The 19,801-nt window shown below is 41.2% G+C and overlaps 1 protein-coding gene across 1 annotated transcript in view; it reads right to left on the bottom strand.

The window, feature by feature from the left end:
- Window positions 1-371: 371 nt before the first annotated feature.
- cdh5 (cadherin 5) overlaps window positions 372-19,801 on the bottom strand; it is a 20,564-nt gene continuing 1,134 nt past the window's right edge. The window contains exons 2-12 of the mRNA XM_076286648.1: window positions 14,774-14,935; window positions 13,832-14,117; window positions 13,593-13,709; window positions 13,238-13,405; window positions 12,859-13,043; window positions 11,766-12,022; window positions 11,273-11,409; window positions 11,017-11,126; window positions 10,625-10,727; window positions 4,379-4,615; window positions 372-3,196 (exon numbers count right to left, since the gene is read on the bottom strand). Of these exons, the coding sequence (XP_076142763.1) occupies window positions 2,712-3,196; window positions 4,379-4,615; window positions 10,625-10,727; window positions 11,017-11,126; window positions 11,273-11,409; window positions 11,766-12,022; window positions 12,859-13,043; window positions 13,238-13,405; window positions 13,593-13,709; window positions 13,832-14,117; window positions 14,774-14,932 (2,244 nt within the window). The 5' untranslated portion in view covers window positions 14,933-14,935 and the 3' untranslated portion in view covers window positions 372-2,711. The remainder of the gene's footprint in view (window positions 3,197-4,378; window positions 4,616-10,624; window positions 10,728-11,016; window positions 11,127-11,272; window positions 11,410-11,765; window positions 12,023-12,858; window positions 13,044-13,237; window positions 13,406-13,592; window positions 13,710-13,831; window positions 14,118-14,773; window positions 14,936-19,801) is intronic.

The raw sequence follows: 19,801 nt of genomic DNA, 5'->3' as shown, positions 1-19,801 counted from the left end.
CGTGTGTGTGTGTGTGTGCGAGTGTGCCTGTGATCAGGAAATCCCTACTGGGAGTGTCCTTCATCGGAACAGTGTTCTGCGTGACATCACTGTGGAATGTTTGTAGGATGTTAAACCATGGCTAATAGTCCAGTTACTTGTCTTTCCTTTACCTCACTATCAATGCTAATGGAAATATCCTTACGCCAGTGTTACAACAGACTCCCATAGTTTGACCCCAGCAGACCCATGTGGTATAATGCCTTATAATGCCTTATAATGCCTTATTATGCCTTCTTCTCCGCTGTTTCTTCCGTGCGCTCATATTCTGTCCGGTTTGTGTATTACAGTAAATCATTTTTGGCACTCATAAAAAATCAGAGTCCAGTGGCCTGAGTGGAGTTTTTTTTTTAATTTGTATACAAAATGGGGACATTTGGGAAAAAAAGGTCATCATTATACGTAATATAAAAAACCCATACAATTCCCCCAGATATTCTGAAAGGCACATCTTGCTTTTTCTATACCAGAGTTAACTACAATACTAAAAATACTACACCACATGTCATCACATACATACACCATTTCCCCCTTTTAAAAAACTTGGTTAACTAGTATCGACACCTCTGTGTGCATTTTTTACAATGATTACTCTTGTTGTCACACATGCGTACACACACATACACGCACACACACACACACACACACACAGACACACACACACTCAGAGAGAAAGAGAGAGATATAATTACACTGCAAATATCAAGTGAAGAAGAAAAGAATAAACACCTAACCCATTTGGCCCACTGTAATTCATATATCTCAGTAGATGAAGATATTGTCAAGTGTAGTAGAGACTGTAGAGAATACAAACTGGGCCGCCATTTAGGCAGACACCCTTAAATGTGCATTGAATTCAATACTCATCAAATGAAAGCTGTGCTTCCAGTCATTGTGTTTGCGTATGTGTGTGAGTGAATTACAGTAAAAAGGATTAGATTTACTGGCTCAGACTTAAATATGCTCAGTGACTTCTAAAGAACAATGGAATGCAATGGGTTTTGAGAAAACTACACAAAGAAGCTGCATCATTTTTAGAAGCTGTTCCACTTTTTCTTAAGAGTTGCTACAAATGATTAATCCACATATAGTTAAGTACAAATGTCACCGATGAGCGGTATACTACAAATGTATAGACAATGGTAGGGACTAAGTAATCTCTGTGTGGTTTTCAAATGGCAAGTGAAGCTGTTCTTTGGCATAACATAACCTCAAGAAGAATAAGTAAGATAGTGAAGACATCAAGCTTTGTTCCTGCTGCCCCTTGCTCCCAAGGTTTTTTTCCCAGACGTGAAAACAGGAAGTTGCTCACAATGTGTCCCTGCCTAGAAGATAATGAAACAGGAAGTGAGTTTCCTGAAGCACACATGTTGAGGAAGCTTGGGAAGCACAGCCTGATGGTCAGTAAAGGATGGTAGCGCAACGTCTGGTGAGCAGACCCCAACAGGATGGGGGCAACAGTGGCTTCCACATATTGTACTGGTGGTTTATAGAACAGTTTCCCCCAAGTAGCCAAGGGTCTTGCATTTAGGAAATCATCAGTAAACAGAATGAAACCCTAAACAAATTATAAACCATATTTTTGCCTGTTTAGTCTCACTGGCAAGAATGAATATGGTTATGTTAATAGTTTATGTAGATAATAGCATTGCATTCTATTGGTGTTGTTGTTATAATTCTTGTGCTGCAGCCTCAAGTTCACTTTAATAATACTAATAAAAAAAGCTGCGCTGCATTCAGTAGTGACTCATCAGGATGAAAGGTTAGAGTTATTGAAATGTCATCTCTGCTCTCTACAAGCCTTGTTCAGCTACTATGTTTCCTGAGTAGCCTGTGATATTTTTATATCTGCGGACCTCAGAGATTTCAAGCCCTGCAGAAACAATCGATGTGTTGATGAGTCCTGTCAAATAAACTGTGAATAGTCTTTAATTCTGTCAATGCCTTGCTCTCTCTATTTCCTGCACTGGTCTCTTGACAATAGTGCATTTTATGTCCTTGGCAGGCTGCAACCACCCAATGAACAATAAAATCAACAGCATGCACTGGCACAACAATGCTTCGTTCCCTTAAAGCATGACTGCTGTCTCAGAAAATTGTCTAAGATGCATCAAAGTTGTGCAAATAGGAATTGTGGCTCTTATGAAGTTGGATCAAAGCCTGTGATGCTACAGTACAGACTGTCTGCTTCTCTTCAAAGTGATTTGAGCACTTGAAGAGAATCACTTGGGCATCCAATCACTCCAACCCAAACAGCCTTAAATGTTTACTGATTTCTTAAGCAAATTAAAAGCACATTAACTGGAATAGGGGTAAATACAGTAGAAAAAAACTTTCTTTTTTCTCAATTTTACAGAAATATTCCATTAAAAATATACAAAAACAGGCCTAGAAAATAAAATGGGCCCAGAAATTCAAAGAGAATCAAAATGAAAGATAACAATGTAAATTTCAGTACTAGCTCATCACACCTCGAAAAGTCTGACACAAAAAAGAATTGGCACATTTTGAGAATGTTCCAGAAACTAGCAGTCTCTCTCACTTCTAGCAGAACCCCAGAGCTGAGTATCTGGAGACGTCTCATCCCAAAGCCTCCATCAATCTCCAATGGTTGTTTAAAATGGGATGGCAGTACAAAAGTAGTTCAGCAGGAACATCAAGAGCGTGTGTCTTCAGTAGGGGCAGTCGCCTGGATAGCAGTCCACTCCGTAGAGCTCTGCCAGGGGCTGAAAACGCGGGCCCCAGTCGTTGAGGAAGTCGTAGTCCAGGCTGTCGCCGGACGAGGATGACCCGAGTGAGCTGAGGCTCCCTGCCAGCGAGCCAGGCCCCTCGTAGCCATAGATGTGCAACGTGTCATAGGGGATGCCGTCGCGGTCATGGTCCGCCTCGTCCTTCTTCACCTCGATCATGGCGGCCATGTCGCCCTTGCAGGCCTGCGGCTTCTTGACCATGGCGTAGAGGCCGGGGCCTGGGAGCAGCGAGCCGTCGTGGCGCGCCGAGGTGAGGATGGACACGTCGTAGCCGTTAGTGTCCATCTCACCGCCGCCCTCCTCATCGTAGGTGACCAGCTGCTCGTGGATCTCGCCGGACATCTTGCCCATGGTCACCAGGGAGTCTTTCCGGTAACGCTGGCGCAGTACCAGTAGGATCACGATGACTAGGAGACAGAACCAGACACATTTAGAGATACATGTCCACAGGATGCATTTGTAGTTTCATACAGAAACTGAGAAAACGGCAAATTCTGCAGATATTTTCATGCGTTAGCATGCCTAGATCACTGGGGTTGTTTGCATGTGTGTGAGAGATTAAGGACTTAAGGACCTGACATGAACAGTGACCTCAGGTGCCCAATTTTGTTTTCAAGGTGCTGAAAAATCTGCTGATAAACGTAGTGATATCTTGGGAAAAACACACAGTTGTGTCCTTTTAAAGTAGCTACACTCGTTTGGTTAATCCCGTTTTGGTATATTAGCATTATTATGATTTTTCCCCAACCCATTCTTTGATCGTAAATACTAATTGGACCATATTTTCAGTGGTTCCTTTTTGGGAAGAAAAAAAAAAAACGTCTGTGGGAGCATGTGAGGCTCACCTGTCTTCACCTGTCTTTCATTGTGTCTCTCAACAGAATGCATGGTTACAGTGGATACCACCGAATGCCATGTGCTTTTGAACACAGTGGCCCAAAAAAAATACATATCCATAAAAAATATCTGGAAACTATGGGGATTTAGCCAAGGAGAGAAAACAACACAATGTAACCTTGTTTTGGCGAATCATAAAAAGAGTGACGAAGAGCTTCGACAGCCATGGGGATTTGTATTGTTCACATGTATCATTAATAAATCTCCCCTACTGTAGACAGTCACCCATAAATTCTTCATGACTTGTTTTCCTCAACGATGCATATCTTCATAAAGGTACCACTTGTTTGAAGGCTCAAGGATGGCCTCATTGATATGCACTCCCCATCTATCATTTATAACATTTTTCTCTGCTATTCTAATGCCATAAATTTGAAATTGTGTGCTTGTGTTGCTGTGGCAGATGGTAGCAACAAGCTCATAAAAAGTGTATCCTTGCTCCTACTTTAAGACGAGTGAGAGAGGGTAAAGGCTAGGATATGCAGATGCTAGGAGATGAAGAGACCCTCACCCATTACTAGATAATATAAACTCTACTGCTATATGGCGAAAAGAAGAAGGTAACATTAAATAGTTGCCTAAAGTCTTAGACTCCATCTGTGTGTCAGTTTACTGTGTGGCAGATACTCATTTGGACAGAGAGAGAGAGAGAGGGAGAGAGAGAGATTATCGGAGACTGTAGGGCAGCGTACCAAGGATGGTGACGATGCAGAGCAGGATGGTGATGAGCGCGTGCACGCTGACCCCAACCTGCCGGCGGTGGGGCTTGCAGTACTCGCGGGTGCGTCCGCTGTTGCACTGGCACACCACGATACGCAGCTGCTCCTCGCTAGACTGTCTGCCGTCGCCCACCTTGATCATCAGCATGTGCTCGCCCGAGTCCTCCGTGTTGAAGCGGCCCTCCTTCAGCCTCAGTGTGGCCGTGCCGTCTGAAACAGAACAGAAATGCCCGGGTCATCCACGTCGCTCAGAGTTCCAGAAGACCCACAGGGCCAGCGGTGTGAGCAATGCTGAGAGATGCTGACCCCTTTAAGCCACAGGCTGAGCTCCCAGTTATGAAAAAGGCCTTAAAATGCCGGTAAAATTAATTTCACTCATGAAGTAGTCCAGTTTTTTTTCCAGCATATTGCACTTGCTTCATGTAATGGTTGCTGCTGTATTAGCTTCTTGGTAGCGTTATTTTCTGCTACCTGAACACATCTGGACCCTTTCAGATGCCATTTGTACCTCAATCAGTCAAGATGCTGCCAGTGCTCTAGAAGTGACATTAAATGAAACAGAAATACGACTGGTATAGGAAATGTACACTCCAAAAGCATATATCTTCCAAATATTTTTCCATGAACCACATGACGTCCATATTTAAAAAAAAAAAATGTTATTATACTTTTATTCTAAGTCCATCCATGCAATGTTATTGTAAAGTTCACTGAGTGTGTTAATGAGTTGGAAGTTTAGTACATGTGAGAACTGCTTGTGACGGTCCATAGTAGAGACTTTGCGTCTAAAAATACCACACTGTAGACAATAGTGGGAAAATCTTTAGCCTGCTATAGAGTCCACCTGGGAATGGAGATTTACACAAAAGCCATTAGAGGAAAACTGAGCCCATGGTTTTACGTATGAATAATCCTTTATCTCCTGCTTGTGTTTTAGAGAGAGAGAAGAAAAGGGAGTGAAGAAAACTAATCTGATTTTCTCAGAGTATGTCAAACATTAGGACTGCACTCAAGAAATTGAGTTCTTAAACTGAGAACCAAACATGAACCACTCAGCCCTCAGCATGTTAGTGCACTGCTCATGGATCTCCACTGGCTGCCCTTAACTGCCCGCATCAAAGTCAAGTCACTAATGCTCGCCTGCAAAGTGATCGCAGGCTCTGCTCCCACTTATTAAATGCTCCCATAAAGGTGTAATCTGGGCATGAACCAGTCACCTATCGCTTCAGTTGCGCAGCGTATACCTTTTTATATTATTATTCGATTATTAAACTTCAATCAAACATACACTGTAACCTAGCTTTAAAATAGGCTGGAGAATTGTCCTGATATTAATATACGTCTGTGGATATGACTGAAATACAGGTTTGATAAAAGTATACTGATACTGACCATTCAGCACAAGGGGCACAGCTGCCCTGTATGGTAACCAACACTTATTTTAAGGTATCCATGGTATCATGAGAACGGAGGGCCAAAGCGAAAGAAAACGTACGTAGCCTATTATATTAAGATAACGTACGTAGCCTATTATATTAAGAAAACGTACGTAGCCTATTATATTAAGATAACGTACGTAGCCTATTATATTAAGATAACGTACGTAGCCTATTATATTAAGATAACGTACGTAGCCTATTATATTAAGATAACGTACGTAGCCTATTATATTAAGATAACGTACGTAGCCTATTATATTAAGATAACGTACGTAGCCTATTATATTAAGATAACGTACGTAGCCTATTATATTAAAGCTACCTTGTGTAAGAACTTCTCCCATCTAGCGGTGAAATTCTATATGACAACCAACTGAATATTACTTTCTAGCCCCTCCCATTCCGAGCGCATTTTAACTCCTACGGTGGCCGTTTCATGCCAAAGTTAACATTGCTTCCAGTACTACGACTTCGTCCGGTGTTCCTTCCAGTTATAAGGTTACTTTAGAAAACAATTACACATTGCATTTAGTTATATAGCCAGTAAACATGTTGGGTATGACCTCTATGTAAAGTGAATAGCCTAGTTTTACGTTTTCATTATTTTGGTAGGCTACTACTTCATTGCTAGCATCAGCTATCAGGTTCCCAAACGAATGCATGCTAATGTTATAGTACAGTAGATTCAGTGCTATCGTTATTCTGTATGTGCGAGATTAATAGTGTAAAGGCAATGTTTACAGCGTAGCCTACTATTTTTCTCAGTGAGCAGAGTCAGAGATCAGTCGATGCAACGGAGGTGCAAGGGAAAGGTAAAGGAAGAGGGAAAGGTAAAGAAAAGCCAAGAGCCGGTGGCAGAGGATCGATGAGACCTCCTAGGCAAAGAAAAAGTAAGACTCCAAAAGATGACGAGGAGAGACTGGAAGAACTTCAAAGACAAAGGAGAGAAGCAACGGAGGTTTGTGTTTTTAATATATTTCTCTGAACAGTATCAATGTCAATGACACCGAAATTAGCTCGGAAGCTGCACCAGGCACGTTCGTTTGCGTTGCGTCTGCTGCAGAAAAAAATAGACCATTCATCTAAAATTGATTTTACGCGTTGTGAACGGAACGCTTCAGTCACGCGCTTGGTGTAGCTTCCCTGCCTGTTTGTATCTCAATTGTTTGTAGCAATTTCTAGCTGTTGCCAGTCAACTGCATGATGCGAGTTGTCTCCCAGTGAAATCACGACACATAATTACGTTATGGTCTATAGAAAATGTTACACAACATTTTCACCTTTTCATTGTCCATACACATACATAGTATTCATCATTTTGTGTGAACACTGATCAAATAGGCTACTATTACTACTACTCTGCTAACAATCTAACTTTGCTACCTAAACAAGCCTATCTGATCTTATTTCTTGTGTCTTATTTCTTCAGACTTGTGGATGGAATGAGCCTGCAAGAGCACAGGAACCTCACCACACAGTTGCTATAGTGAGGCAGCCAGGTCTGGTGTTTGATGCATCAGTGCAGACATGTCGTCCCCCCACCTGTGCCAGGGATGCCTTGGTGTAGTTGTACACACTGCAGAGACATGCCAATCGATCAGAAGAGAAAATGCTGTGGACAAAACCCTGCCACCTGTGTGAGCCTTCTGCCTCACTACACACAGCACTGCCTAGATGAAGGTTTTCTCCAGATTCACAGGCAGTACATCACAGACATCACAGCATTAGGCCATGTAAGATAGCCAGGTGATGACAATAGAGTTCAGATATGCTACCTACAGACATTTCATTTTCTGGCAGCATGGGTCTCTAGGACAGGGTAATAGAAGAGTGATCCCAAGCTGTGTGTGTAGGATAAGGGATAAATTCCCTGACCCTCAGGGACATCTCTGGAATTTATTTCACCTTCCTATAATGTTGTGTTATTGTAAATAGTTTTGTATTAGTGTTCTTGTACTGCCTGTTCCTTTTAAAACTGTATTTAATTTATTTTACACCGGTACATCGCTATATTTTGCTTTCATGAAAATAAAAACTTTTAGAATTGATAAGAGACTGTTCATGCTGTACCTCATACATTACATCCACAAACTTATAATTAAAAAAGGAGTTGTGGTAATTTACCATTTTGAAACACCAAATGACAGTAACATGGTCAACAATGTTATTTGCAATATATTTATTTACAGAAATTAACAAATTATGGTATTTACACATGAACCCTTCCTTTTTGTATGGTGCCTTTGAAGCAACATGGGCCATCATTCTAAATTTGCAGTCTCCTGGAAAGCTGATCCTGTGGAAGACATGCAGTGTCGTTAGACATACACGCCATTTTATATAGTTCAACATATTGTTACTAATCTGTATAGTGCTATTTTGCCTAGACTGAGTTACAGGCAAGGTTACAATGAAGGCATGCACGTGCATCACATAACAAGACCATTGAATTTCGTCCACATCCTCCTCCACGATGCTCATGTCATGTAGGCTTTGTAAAAAATATATATAAATGCTTATATCATGAAAATATACAATAGAGAATGTCATCGGGTATAGACATTATGAGCATTGATGGGTTACCTCTGTTCAAGGTTCTCAATTTCAGGGGCTTCTGCAATTGCGCCAAGATGCTCATCTGAAATGAATAAGCAGAGCGTTTCACAACATATAACAGTACATAAAATGGTAAACACCAAGATATTAAAAATATACTTTCAGTTATTATCAAACAACAATCACATAGAATCAACAATTGTTTTCATGCAGTGAAAAACGTTCAGACAATTTAGTAGGCTACGTCTACAATTAATAAGACTACAGGACAGGCCTCAGGATGTGAACGTCACCCTTGGAATTGGCTACACTAGCATTATCAGATTAGGATATATTTAGGCTACAAAGCAAAAGCAATGAAAAATAACTACAATTTAGTGCCCTTTGCCTGTGATCCGTCATAGCAGATTTATGTTACAATCCTTTTTCATCGACGCGAGGAAAAGTATCCCAGACGTCATTCTAGCGTTATGGACAACCATGCTATACTAAGCCAAGCAACTATAAAACTTCGAATTTACACCATAGACTGTATGTTTACACGAATAGGCCAAATTACCTGTCGAGGAGAAAGCAGGCAATTTCGGCGTCCCTTTTAAAATCCTTGCTCCTCACGAGCTCTTTCCATCTTAGAAAAGCCACTCCAATATTGACTTTGGTCTGTTGTTTTTCCGGTCGCGTTGGCGTTTTAATTCTCTTTTTCGCTTCCTTGGCGACTCCTTTTCATGTCCTCGAGAATAGTTGTAATCCTCCATTTTCAACAGACTTTCAAATCTGCCGGCAGTCGCGAGTAGACTGATCATGCAATGAGTGTTGCCTACAAGCGCGAAAGGCGGAGCTGAATTTCCAGGAATGTCCCTCGTTGGCGAATGTATTTCAAAGATGGAGGCGCAACATGGATTCAGCCATTTGCGCGACTCGCGCGTATGTATTTGGAATAGCAGATTCTACACTTACGAGAATACTTTGATTAGTAAGTGGAAATAATTACACATGAATGAGCACATATTTTTGAAAGAACAAATGGGTTTTTGCTAAGAATTAACTCAAAAAAGTACACAATGTAGCTTTAAGATAACGTACGTATTATATCAAGATAAACATCTTGCATAGGATACCTTGTCCTGCAGTAGATGACTAGGACTAGTTTTGTTACTTTCAGAATGAAAGTAAAAAAACACTACTTTTCTTCTCTATAACCCCCCCCCCCCTCCTCCCACACACTCTGCTTCTGCCATGTCATTCTGCCATGTTAACCGCCCAGCGCGTTGACCCTATCCACTGTGCTAACAGGTGTTCATTGTCCAGTCACTCTCCTGGTCTGGCCCTGACAAAGTAACATGTGGGACTACTAGACAAAGGAGAACTGGAGAGCCACTGATGTTCTCTTGAAAGGGTTCAATGCTCATTAGCAAGGAGAAGGAACACATTCCTTATTCAGGCACTTGGTAGGATTGTAAATGTTAAAAAGCATTTATGTTTTAGGGCTGAAGTATTAACATACACCAACGTGTATTGGCCCATCATGTCAACATATCAGACTGTTTTATTCAGTGCTCTCCCATGGTCCGACCCCCAGGAGCAGAGACGTGAGAATAGTGGTAGAGAGCCTCTTCGTCTGCTGCCTCTGTTGTTCCCTCGCTCCTCTCTTCCCTGTCACCACTGAGAGAGGGAGAGAAGCCTTTTTCCCACTCCTCCTTAATGGCGCTTGTACCTCATGAAACTTTCACCGATTCACCCCCCGTTTGTTGGTGTTCTCCATTCTGCCTGACTGCCCTTGGAGCATGCACATGTCAAGCGACCGCCCGGCACAAGCCACGGTGTGTGTGTGTGTGTGTGTGTGTGTGTGTGTGTAACCTAACGTGAGGCTTGTCACACATGGACTAGTGACGTCTGTGTCCTCATCACTTCTCATAACATTTGCCATTATAGTGCAGGTGCCCTTTTGACAGAGTGGACGGACTTTGCCATATTGTAGAATTTTGCTCCAACTGAGCTTGCTAGATTGTACAGTTTTTTTGGGGGGTGTCATGATTCCAGTCACCTTTATCACCTTTATGTGAATTGGGACTGAATCCCCAGTGCAACCCCCGCCACTCATCCATTTCCAACAACATCTTTAACTATTAAATAACACAAAGAGAAGAGCAATGCCCACTGTAAATAACACAAAGAGAAGAGCAATGCTCACTGTAAATAACACAAAGAGAAGAGCAATGCTCACTTTTGTTGTCTAAAAGGGAGAAGTTGGAGCTTTGTCTGACCAGCATGAAAGTGAACACGCCATTCGTCTCATCTTTGTCCGTGGCAATGAGAGTCCCTAAGACCTGCAGAAGGAGAGGACGAGAGAGAGAGAGTGAGGGAGGAAAAGAGGTGGCAGAGATATAAGATTCTATATTATATATAAATACATATATATATATATATATATATTTATATATATATATATATATATATATATATATATATATATATATATATATATATATATATTTATATATATAAGATATAGAAAGAATTGTCATTTGTGGAGGAAGCAAACTTTTTACAGCTAAAGATGTGCTAAGGATGAGCATAGGCAGACCAACAGGCTGGTGCTAGTGTGGGAATACTTACTTGCCCTGGCTTATCAGATTCACAGACATAAATCTCTTCCATGTTTAACTTTGGGGCATTGTCGTTGATATCGTTAACCACCAAGTTCACCATTGCATAGGTTTTCTTTCCTGAAGAAATTGAACCGCACTGCTGTTAGCTCACTGTTGTCAAAGAATGCAGAGATGACTGATAACTTTGAAATGTGAAAGACCACACATTAAAAACAGGCTGTGCATTGCTGGTAGCACTGTCGCTCTCTGTACAGTCTCCGTACCGTCAGGGATGTCTTCTTCAGCTGTCACCTGACATCTGTGCTCTCGCGTGAGCTCTCGGTCCAGTTTCATCTTCAGAGATAGTTTCCCACTCGTAGGGTGAATCTGCACAGGACAGCTGCTGTCCTCAATGGAATATCTAAGGACAACAACTTGTTAGCAATGAGAAAATGACCAAACATGAGACAAATTGTAAAGATCTTCAAATGTCCCATTTTGAATGTAGTAGTATGAACACTTTTAATCAAGTAAAACAGTGTGCTTTTTGAAACTAAGATAATGTAAAGTGTATTTTCACAGGTAGCCTCCAACAAAACAATTCAGAAACCCTTGATAAAAACAAAAGGGAAATATAGGGAATATGTATTTATTTTAAAATGGTAAGGTTTTAGATTGTTTAGTTTAAGGAATACCACCTTGTAGAGAGATCCTAAGAAAATCCTGATGGAAACCATATTTATGACTACTTTGCTTTGTGTGTGTTGTACAATATACCTGATTGGGCGGTTGATTCTGTCGGGATCTTTGGCCTTGATCGGATCTGGGAACTCATGGGGAAAGGTTTCCTCTGACACACTGATGTTATACTCGCGCTTAGTGAAGACCGGCGGCTCGTCCACATCCATCACGCTGATGACAACCTCCGCTTTATTGTTAGCGTTTACATTTTGCTGCAGGCCGGAGAATTTCACAATGTCCTCTTTCACAAAGAGGGTGAATGTGTAGCTGTTCATGGTCTCGTAATCCAGGGGCTGCGTAGGGGGAGAAGGGGACAACAAAGCTTTTTTTCCACACTCTTAAAATGAATGTGTTGAAAACAACACAATTTACGTTGTCTTTGACACATCTCTGTGTCCAGATAGGGACAACACATTCGTTTTAAGAGTGCAATCTGACCACTCTCACTCTCTGTAGTACTGCTGACTACAAAGCCCATTTCCAATACTATCAAGCAGGAGATGAATACAGATGGTCATTTCAGAGTACTGATTCATATCTATATGTGCAGTTAAAGGAACCATATGTAAGATTGTGGCCAAAACTGGTACTGCAATCATTTTCAAATTACTGTAGAGCGGTGTATCCCCTACCCCTGGCCCCTGACTCGAGGTTGCCAACCCACATGCTGAAACACTACTGACATCGTGATTAGTAGATAGGTAGAGGGTGGCGCATCAGACCAAAACGCAACATGACATGACTAAACACAGCATCAACATCAGTTGAGGGCTGCAACTTCACTTTTTAAATGACAATATCCTGGCCAGACTACTGTTGTCAGTGATATAAGTATTTGAAATGAACATGATTTCTTAATGTCTAGTGACATATCAGGGCCATTTTATGATTAATTTAAATACATTTCTTACATACGGTTCCTTTAACTATGTTATCTAGGGTTGATCATTATGCTTTGATAGCATAGGCACAGATATGAGGCCAATTCGAGAGGTTTCAAGAATAAATAATTAAAACTGAAGGTTTAAGAAGTCAAACTGATCCCAGGAATGTCTCATGGACCAAACATGCTGAATGGATATGTAATGCATTTAAGGCAGTGCATAGTGACAATTGAGTTTAGGCTTACTTGTCTGAGGAAAAGTACACCATTTTTCTGTTGGTCCTGTTTGATCTCAAGCAACTTGTTGATTCTTGGATCCTCGATTTGGAACTCAGGGTTCTTGTTCTGCTCCTCGTCTTTGTCCTCCACTTCAACAGTGCCAATTTTGGATTCCACTTTCGTGTCCTCTTTCACACTGAAGGTATATCGTGCTGTAAGCCATACATCATATAAAATGTTTATTTCAGATGGCTCACATTTCAGCTCATGGTTTAAGTTATGACATGTTCAAATGGCTCACATTCCAGCTCATGGTTTAAGTTATGACATGTTTTCTTTTTTTATCAGATTGTGATAGCAATTAATGTGAGAATGTTAATATACCAAATTTAACTAATACACATACCCATTTTAAACGTTGCTAAGTTATCGTTAATGTCCGTGACATTAATAGTGATAGTAGCTGTGCTTGAGAATCCAAGTTGTTGCCCAGGCATGTCTTTGACCCGAACTTTAATCTTATACTGAGAAGTGGTCTCGCGATCCAAATTGCCCACTTTTGTTGTTATGATACCTACATGAAACAGGTAAATACATAACAGAAAATATGGTTCACTTATAGGCTATGCATTATAGTATGTATAGGTGTATGTATACCATACATGTTGCACTATTGTTATAGTGTATGTATAATAAATGGCTTGTAATGTAGTTTTAATTATTCAAACAAAACTGATAACTGTTTACAATATACATCTCACCCTTTCTGCTATCCACTCTGAAGACATCTGTTCCAGTTAATAATTCATACTCGATCATTCCATTGACTGTTGTTGGATCATCCTTATCAGTAGCATTTATTGTCATAACGATAGCTCCTATCAAAGCAGACATATATAAATATAATGGATGATTAAACACTACATTTAAAACAGATGAAATTCATAAATCTTCATAACAGATAGCATTCGGAAATCTTGGTCATCCAAAACAGGCTTACCTATGGGAGACATTTCTTGTATGGACCCTGTATATGGCCCATGGAAGACAGGGGCATTATCATTGATGTCTTGAACTTGAATGGCAAAGTTTGAGGGTTTGTCTACGTCTACATTTGAGTGTTTGTCTACTAGTTTGGCTGTGAGGTGATAGACACTTTTTTGTTCACGATCCAGTTTTTCTTTGAGAAACATGTCTCCTTGATCGTTGACAGTAAATATGGTGTTTGCTCCATCCCCAGCAATTTTGTACATATGCTTGTCTTTGATGAATTTTTCATTTGTAAGCTGCAGGAAAGAATCAACATATTCAGGGTCAAATATTTTATATTGTTATGCCTGCCACCTTTTTGCTTTGATGAGTTTCTAAAATGTGTCACACAAGTCCCACCTCAACATTCTCATTAAAACCTTATTTATAATGTAGTATTTACAATAAACTAGCTTACTTAATGCAGAGAAAACGACAGAGAAACATCATTTTTGAAAGCATTTCTTCTCTCTCTCTCTTGTGTTCTGACATATTGGATGGTTTGTCTCTCTAATTGATAAGAGGCAGAGGTAACACTTTTCTATGAAGCATGATTTTGGTGCAATCTTGAACCAATGATGCAACTACAAGAAATTTCCAGAAGCACCTGGTATGGCTCTTATACGTGAGTTAAAACCGGCCACGGTGTACCTTTTTCTTACAAATATGAATATGATTTTGAACCATTTTATGTGAAATTAAGTCAAATTTGATTCACAAGTAATCATTACTTCTCTGGACTAAAAAAGGATACATTTTGGTGTGTGTATGTGCGTGTGTGTGTGTGTGTGTGTGGGGGGGGGTTATTCACAGTGCACATCTAAGTTTACGTTTCAAATATAAAAGTACTTCACAGTGTACACTCAGAAACACAAATGTGTGCACACTCACACACACTGCATCTTGCGCTTACCGTGCCAAATTTCTCCGGTGGATTGCTCACGGGTTTTTCCTCGCTGACATACAGGCGCTTCCAGTCCCAGCTGGTCGGGTCACTGTTGGTCGCCGCTTGCACACTGACGAGCAGAGCCGCTGCTAGAAGCTGCAGAGCCCAGGCCCCACCACAGGCCATGATCTGGGGCCAAAGAGAGAGAAGGGATGGCAAGTTAGAGCAGTGCTTCTTAAACTTTTTGTCTGGCGTCCCCTCCAAAAAACATAGGCCAAGTCTCGCTACCCTCCCTTCTCTCTAACCGGCGGAGTTTGGTTTCGAAATGTTGTGAGATGGGCAATGGAAGCAGAGGCAGAAAATGTCTTCTCTCATAGGTAGGCTATGTCAACACCAAAGGCATTATGTCAATGGCAGCCTTTGACTAAAAACCTTTACAAAAAGGTATTTTATCCAGACTGCAAATCATTTTGCGACCCCTCCAATATTTTTGGTGACCCCCCTGGGGATCCCGACCCCCAGTTTGAGAACCACTGAGTTAGAGGACTGTTTGTTGTTTGTTGTTTTTAGTGACCAGTAAAACAGATCTCAAGTGGTAGGGAGTGGGATTTGAAACTAAATGAGACCAAATGCAGCTGAATATCAATATCCTTCACAAATGAGGACCTAGTCTATCCATCTGGTCCTGTTCCCCGGACCTTTTCAAAACATGTTGAATGTTCTTTTCCCTGGCATACAAGACTGCAGAGTTGTGTATGATATATTTATTTGAGTAAAATATATTTTTCCATCCTCATCTTTCCTTTTTATTGTTTTAACTGTGATAACATATATGTTTGCTTTTGCCTAAACTCATAAAGACATGCGTTATACAAAGTTGATATACAAATAAAGCCTAATAGCCATACCATTCTGTACTTTAAAATGGGCAATTCATTTTCTTTTGAGTAGTATTCAAAGTTTGCCAAGTTTACCTCCTGTGAAAACAGAAACCAAGGAATACTCCTGTTTCTCAGAAAAGCAAAAATGTATTCAAGTGACGCATAAAGAATATGTTTTCAGCTCCAACTGAATTCGCTGGTTATTCTGAGACGTATAAAATGCTCTTTATCAGTAATGTTAGACTTGGCCAGGATTCCCTTCTGTGCTGCACTGTCCGAGAGGCCAGGAAAGAAAATATTTTCCTGAGCATGAGAGAAATCAGCGATGTCTCGGGGCTACTGGCCATTTCCACTCGTATGTTTTCAGACCGTGACATGGGGGTTCACAGGCCGAGCTGGGAGGAAGTGCGGAATTAGCCAAATTGATTATGAGCATGGCGAATTCTGCTCAACTGCTTAACACTTGAAACCATGCCCCAAAGACTCTGGGCCTAAAGTCTAAATCTCCAGCAGTCACACCAAAAGTTGGATACATAGCACGGGTGTTTTTCTTTGTAAGGATGATAGTGTTTGGAAGCCAATTTCTGTTTGTTGTGGTTTGAAGATGTGTGTAGGAGAGATGTTGAGTAGATTTGACTATAGAAGGGATTAAAAAAAAATCACACTAGTTAGAAAGAGGATCAGATATTACTGTTTTGTGACAGGGCCACTCAAACAGTATGTGTTTATCACCAGTTCTTCCCCCACTCAGACAGGAAACCTCAGATTGTTTTTTGGTCTTTTTTGTCACGCCATTATACTCATGTTACATCCTAATGTTTTATTACATAGGAATGTGCTGTCTATGACATACTCATCCTAATGTTTTATTACATAGGAATGTGCTGTCTATGACATACTCATTCTAATGTTTTATTACATAGGAATGTGCTGTCTATGACATACTCATGTTACATCCTAATGTTTTATTACATATAGGAATGTGCTGTCTATGACATACTCATCCTAATGTTTTATTACATATAGGAATGTGCTGTCTATGACATACTCATCCTAATGTTTTATTACATAGGGATGTGCTGTCTATGACATACTCATCCTAATGTTTTATTACATATAGGAAGGGATGTGCTGTCTATGACATACTCATTCTAAAAGGGCCAAACCAGACACAAATACATAGATAGATAAACAAACAAATAAATAAATAAATAAATAAATAAGTGAAAGCCTCCAACCTCTCAACTCTATGAGCTGAAATTATATTGTCCCCTCGGTCTCAGGGATAAGCTGTCCACAAAAGCAGTGGTAAAATATTCCCACCCTAGATAAAGGGCTTTGGTCGTCCAGGCCCAGTCTTCTAGTTGCCGTCATTTAGCGAATGGCATTAAGATGGGCTGGATTAGGGCCTTGTAGAGAGTCATGGCAGGGACGCAGTCTCAGACTTCCCTAAAACACTCCAATCTATGCGATTACCCTTCGCCCACGGCTCGTCTCAGGATGCCCTGTGGCCCAGGGCCCAGGGTGGATGACAAAAGGGGCTGATCGCTCGGATTCATGGGGATTTCACTCGACGCACGTGTTCGATAAATGCACTCAGATATGTGCTTTATGTTTTTTTTTTAGGCTGCTGTTTTTTTTAATGATATTTATTGATATTACAGGAAATTACTGTCCCTGACTTTTTCCATGAGAAAAAAAAACATGTTTGTGGAGAGCCTGATCAAGAAAGCAGTCTTTCATTGGACAAATTGTTTCCTTGGACAAAATAATTTATTTGGACAAATGTTTTTGTTTGTTTGTCTGTTGTCAGGATGTGAAATTTTATCTCATGGAATAGGGCATTAATTCTGTTTCTTTTTTTGCGTATTCCTGTTTGATATAAATCTTATACACAGTTCTTTATATTTTATTCCTTATTCCATTCATAGTGCATAAAAAATCAAATAATTCAATCTTTTTTGTTCATATACTATCTTCACAGCTTTATAATTAGCCGTAACAAACCCTGAATATGTGACTTGGAGGAGAAGCTGGAGTAGCTTAGGAGGCAAAAGCGCAAAATAGAAATTTGGCATTTTTTGAAAAGTAGCCCAGCTGGAGTGGCTACAAGGGGCTAGCCGCAGTAGTGGCAGCATGAGATTGGCCTCTTTATCAGGCAGGGAGGAAGCGTAAACACAATGCCTGTGGGAAACAACATGCACGTTTCGACTGCTAGGTCATCATTACTCCATACCGCCAGGAGCTCACACCCTTCCTGCAATTCAAAGGCAACCCCATTTCCCCCTTTCTTCTCTCTCTCTTTCCATCTCTATTTCTCTCTCTCTCACCAACCCCCCTCTCTGGAAGTGAGAGGCAAGACAAGTTTATTTATGTAGCACAATTCATACACATTGGTATTTCAAAGCAGTTCACAGATGAGGTTTGAAGGGTTCTATCTCTCTTTCTCTCTCTTTCTCTCTTTCTCTCTCTTTCTCTCTCTCTCTCTCTCTTTCTCTCTCTCTCTCTCAGCCCCTCTGTTTCCCTTTCTCCTGTGCCCCTATTTTGTGTCTGCTCCCCTCTCCTCTCCTCTCCTCTGCTCTCCTCTCCTCTGCTCTCCTCTCCTCTCCTCTCCTCTCCTCTCCTCTCCTCTCCTCTGCTCTCCTCTCCTCTCCTCTCCTCTCCTCTGCTCTGCTCTGCTCTGCTCTGCTCTCCTCTCCTCTCCTCTCCTCTGCTCTCCTCTCCTCTCCTCTCCTCTCCTCTGCTCTCCTCTCCTCTGCTCTCCTCTCCTCTCCTCTCCTCCGCTCTCCTCTCCTCTCCTCCGCTCTCCTCTCCTCTCCTCTCCTCTCCTCTCCTCCGCTCCGCTCTCTGCTCTGCTCCGCTAGCTCTTTAAACTGCCTTCTTTCTTCACACACCATTTGGAGGGGTGTCCTCAATGTCCATTAGCAAATTCTGTCCTGGGAAGTGATCATTATCTGAAGAGCGTCTTCTGCAGCCCACAGACCGTTGTCACTGAGCTGGGCTAACAGTAGGTGTTAAGACACTGAGATTCATCAATGCTTGTAAAAGCCTCAAAAGCTCAGTTAGAGGTCAATTTAATTTCACTATGCCAGGGTTTTTGGGTGGCTGGCAGCTGTATTGTTCAGCTTCTTCTGTACGCTCTTTGATGAAAGGACAGAGTGCTAAATAAACTGATTCAGTAAACATTTATAGATTTCTTCATTAATAATTTCATAATAATTATTCATTATTAATAATGTATAACTCACTGAATGTATTCAGTAAGTTATACATTTCCTACTGACCATCATCTTCGTCTTTTTTCAGGAAACTCTGGTAGTCTTGCTGTTTCAAACTAGGCCAAACAACCCCTAAACCACAAACCACAACTGAGGCCGTGCCAAAATGATCACATTCACTATGCTGTCTAGTGACATTAGCTATGGGAAGAATGAATAAAATATAGCCGCATAGAGAAGAGAAACATTAACCATGCATTGATAACATAAATTGCTGATAGTTGGCCTCTCTGTTACAGGGTGTGTTTCAGGGCCCTCGATATCCGCCAGCACAATATCACTGATCTGATGACATTGTCCTGGCCCTTGGATGGATTCCCAAGTGGAATTCCAGATGTTCTAAATACGAACAGAGAAATCCTGTTTACAACCGTCTCAGTTCAAGAGATACTGTAACTTGTGGGAACACAACCCACGACGGCCTGTGTGGCTTGCCGGGGCTGTGCTGGTGGTGTTCACCGAGGATGAAGACCTGGTGGCCTGTAGACTCTGAGCTGTGGCCATGTCTGAGTAAATCCTGGATGTTAGTGGTCATTACACACTTCTAATGCGCTGAAACAGAACCAATGAATGAATAGATTCCGAGAGAGCGTAATTCTGTGTGTGTGTGTGTGTGTGTGTGTGTGTGTGTGTGTGTGTGTGTGTGTGTGTGTGTGGCCCCTAGATTAGAATACGTTTAATCACTGCCGTAGCTTCTCTTCCAGCAATCTGTCTGCCTACTCATTTCTCGAGGAAATTCTGTCTCTCACAGATCTCTCTCTCTCTCTCTCTCTCTCTCTCTTTCTCTCTCTCTCTCTTTATCTCTCTTGCTCTCCGTCTCGTTCTACCTCTGTCTCTTTCTCACAGTTCTCCGCCTCAGCACAGCTTGTAGATCAGGAGCCAACGAGAGCAGCAGG

The sequence above is a fragment of the Alosa pseudoharengus genome, unplaced genomic scaffold (genome assembly GCF_046254945.1).
Source record: "Alosa pseudoharengus isolate Yale_2024_CS ecotype anadromous, Long Island Sound unplaced genomic scaffold, YU_APseudo_1.1 YU_APseudo_1.1_scf_16, whole genome shotgun sequence".
Taxonomy (NCBI): Eukaryota; Metazoa; Chordata; class Actinopteri; order Clupeiformes; family Clupeidae; genus Alosa; species Alosa pseudoharengus.
The sequence above is the reverse complement of the archived record's forward strand: the minus strand, read 5'-3'. Positions and strand labels throughout refer to the sequence as shown.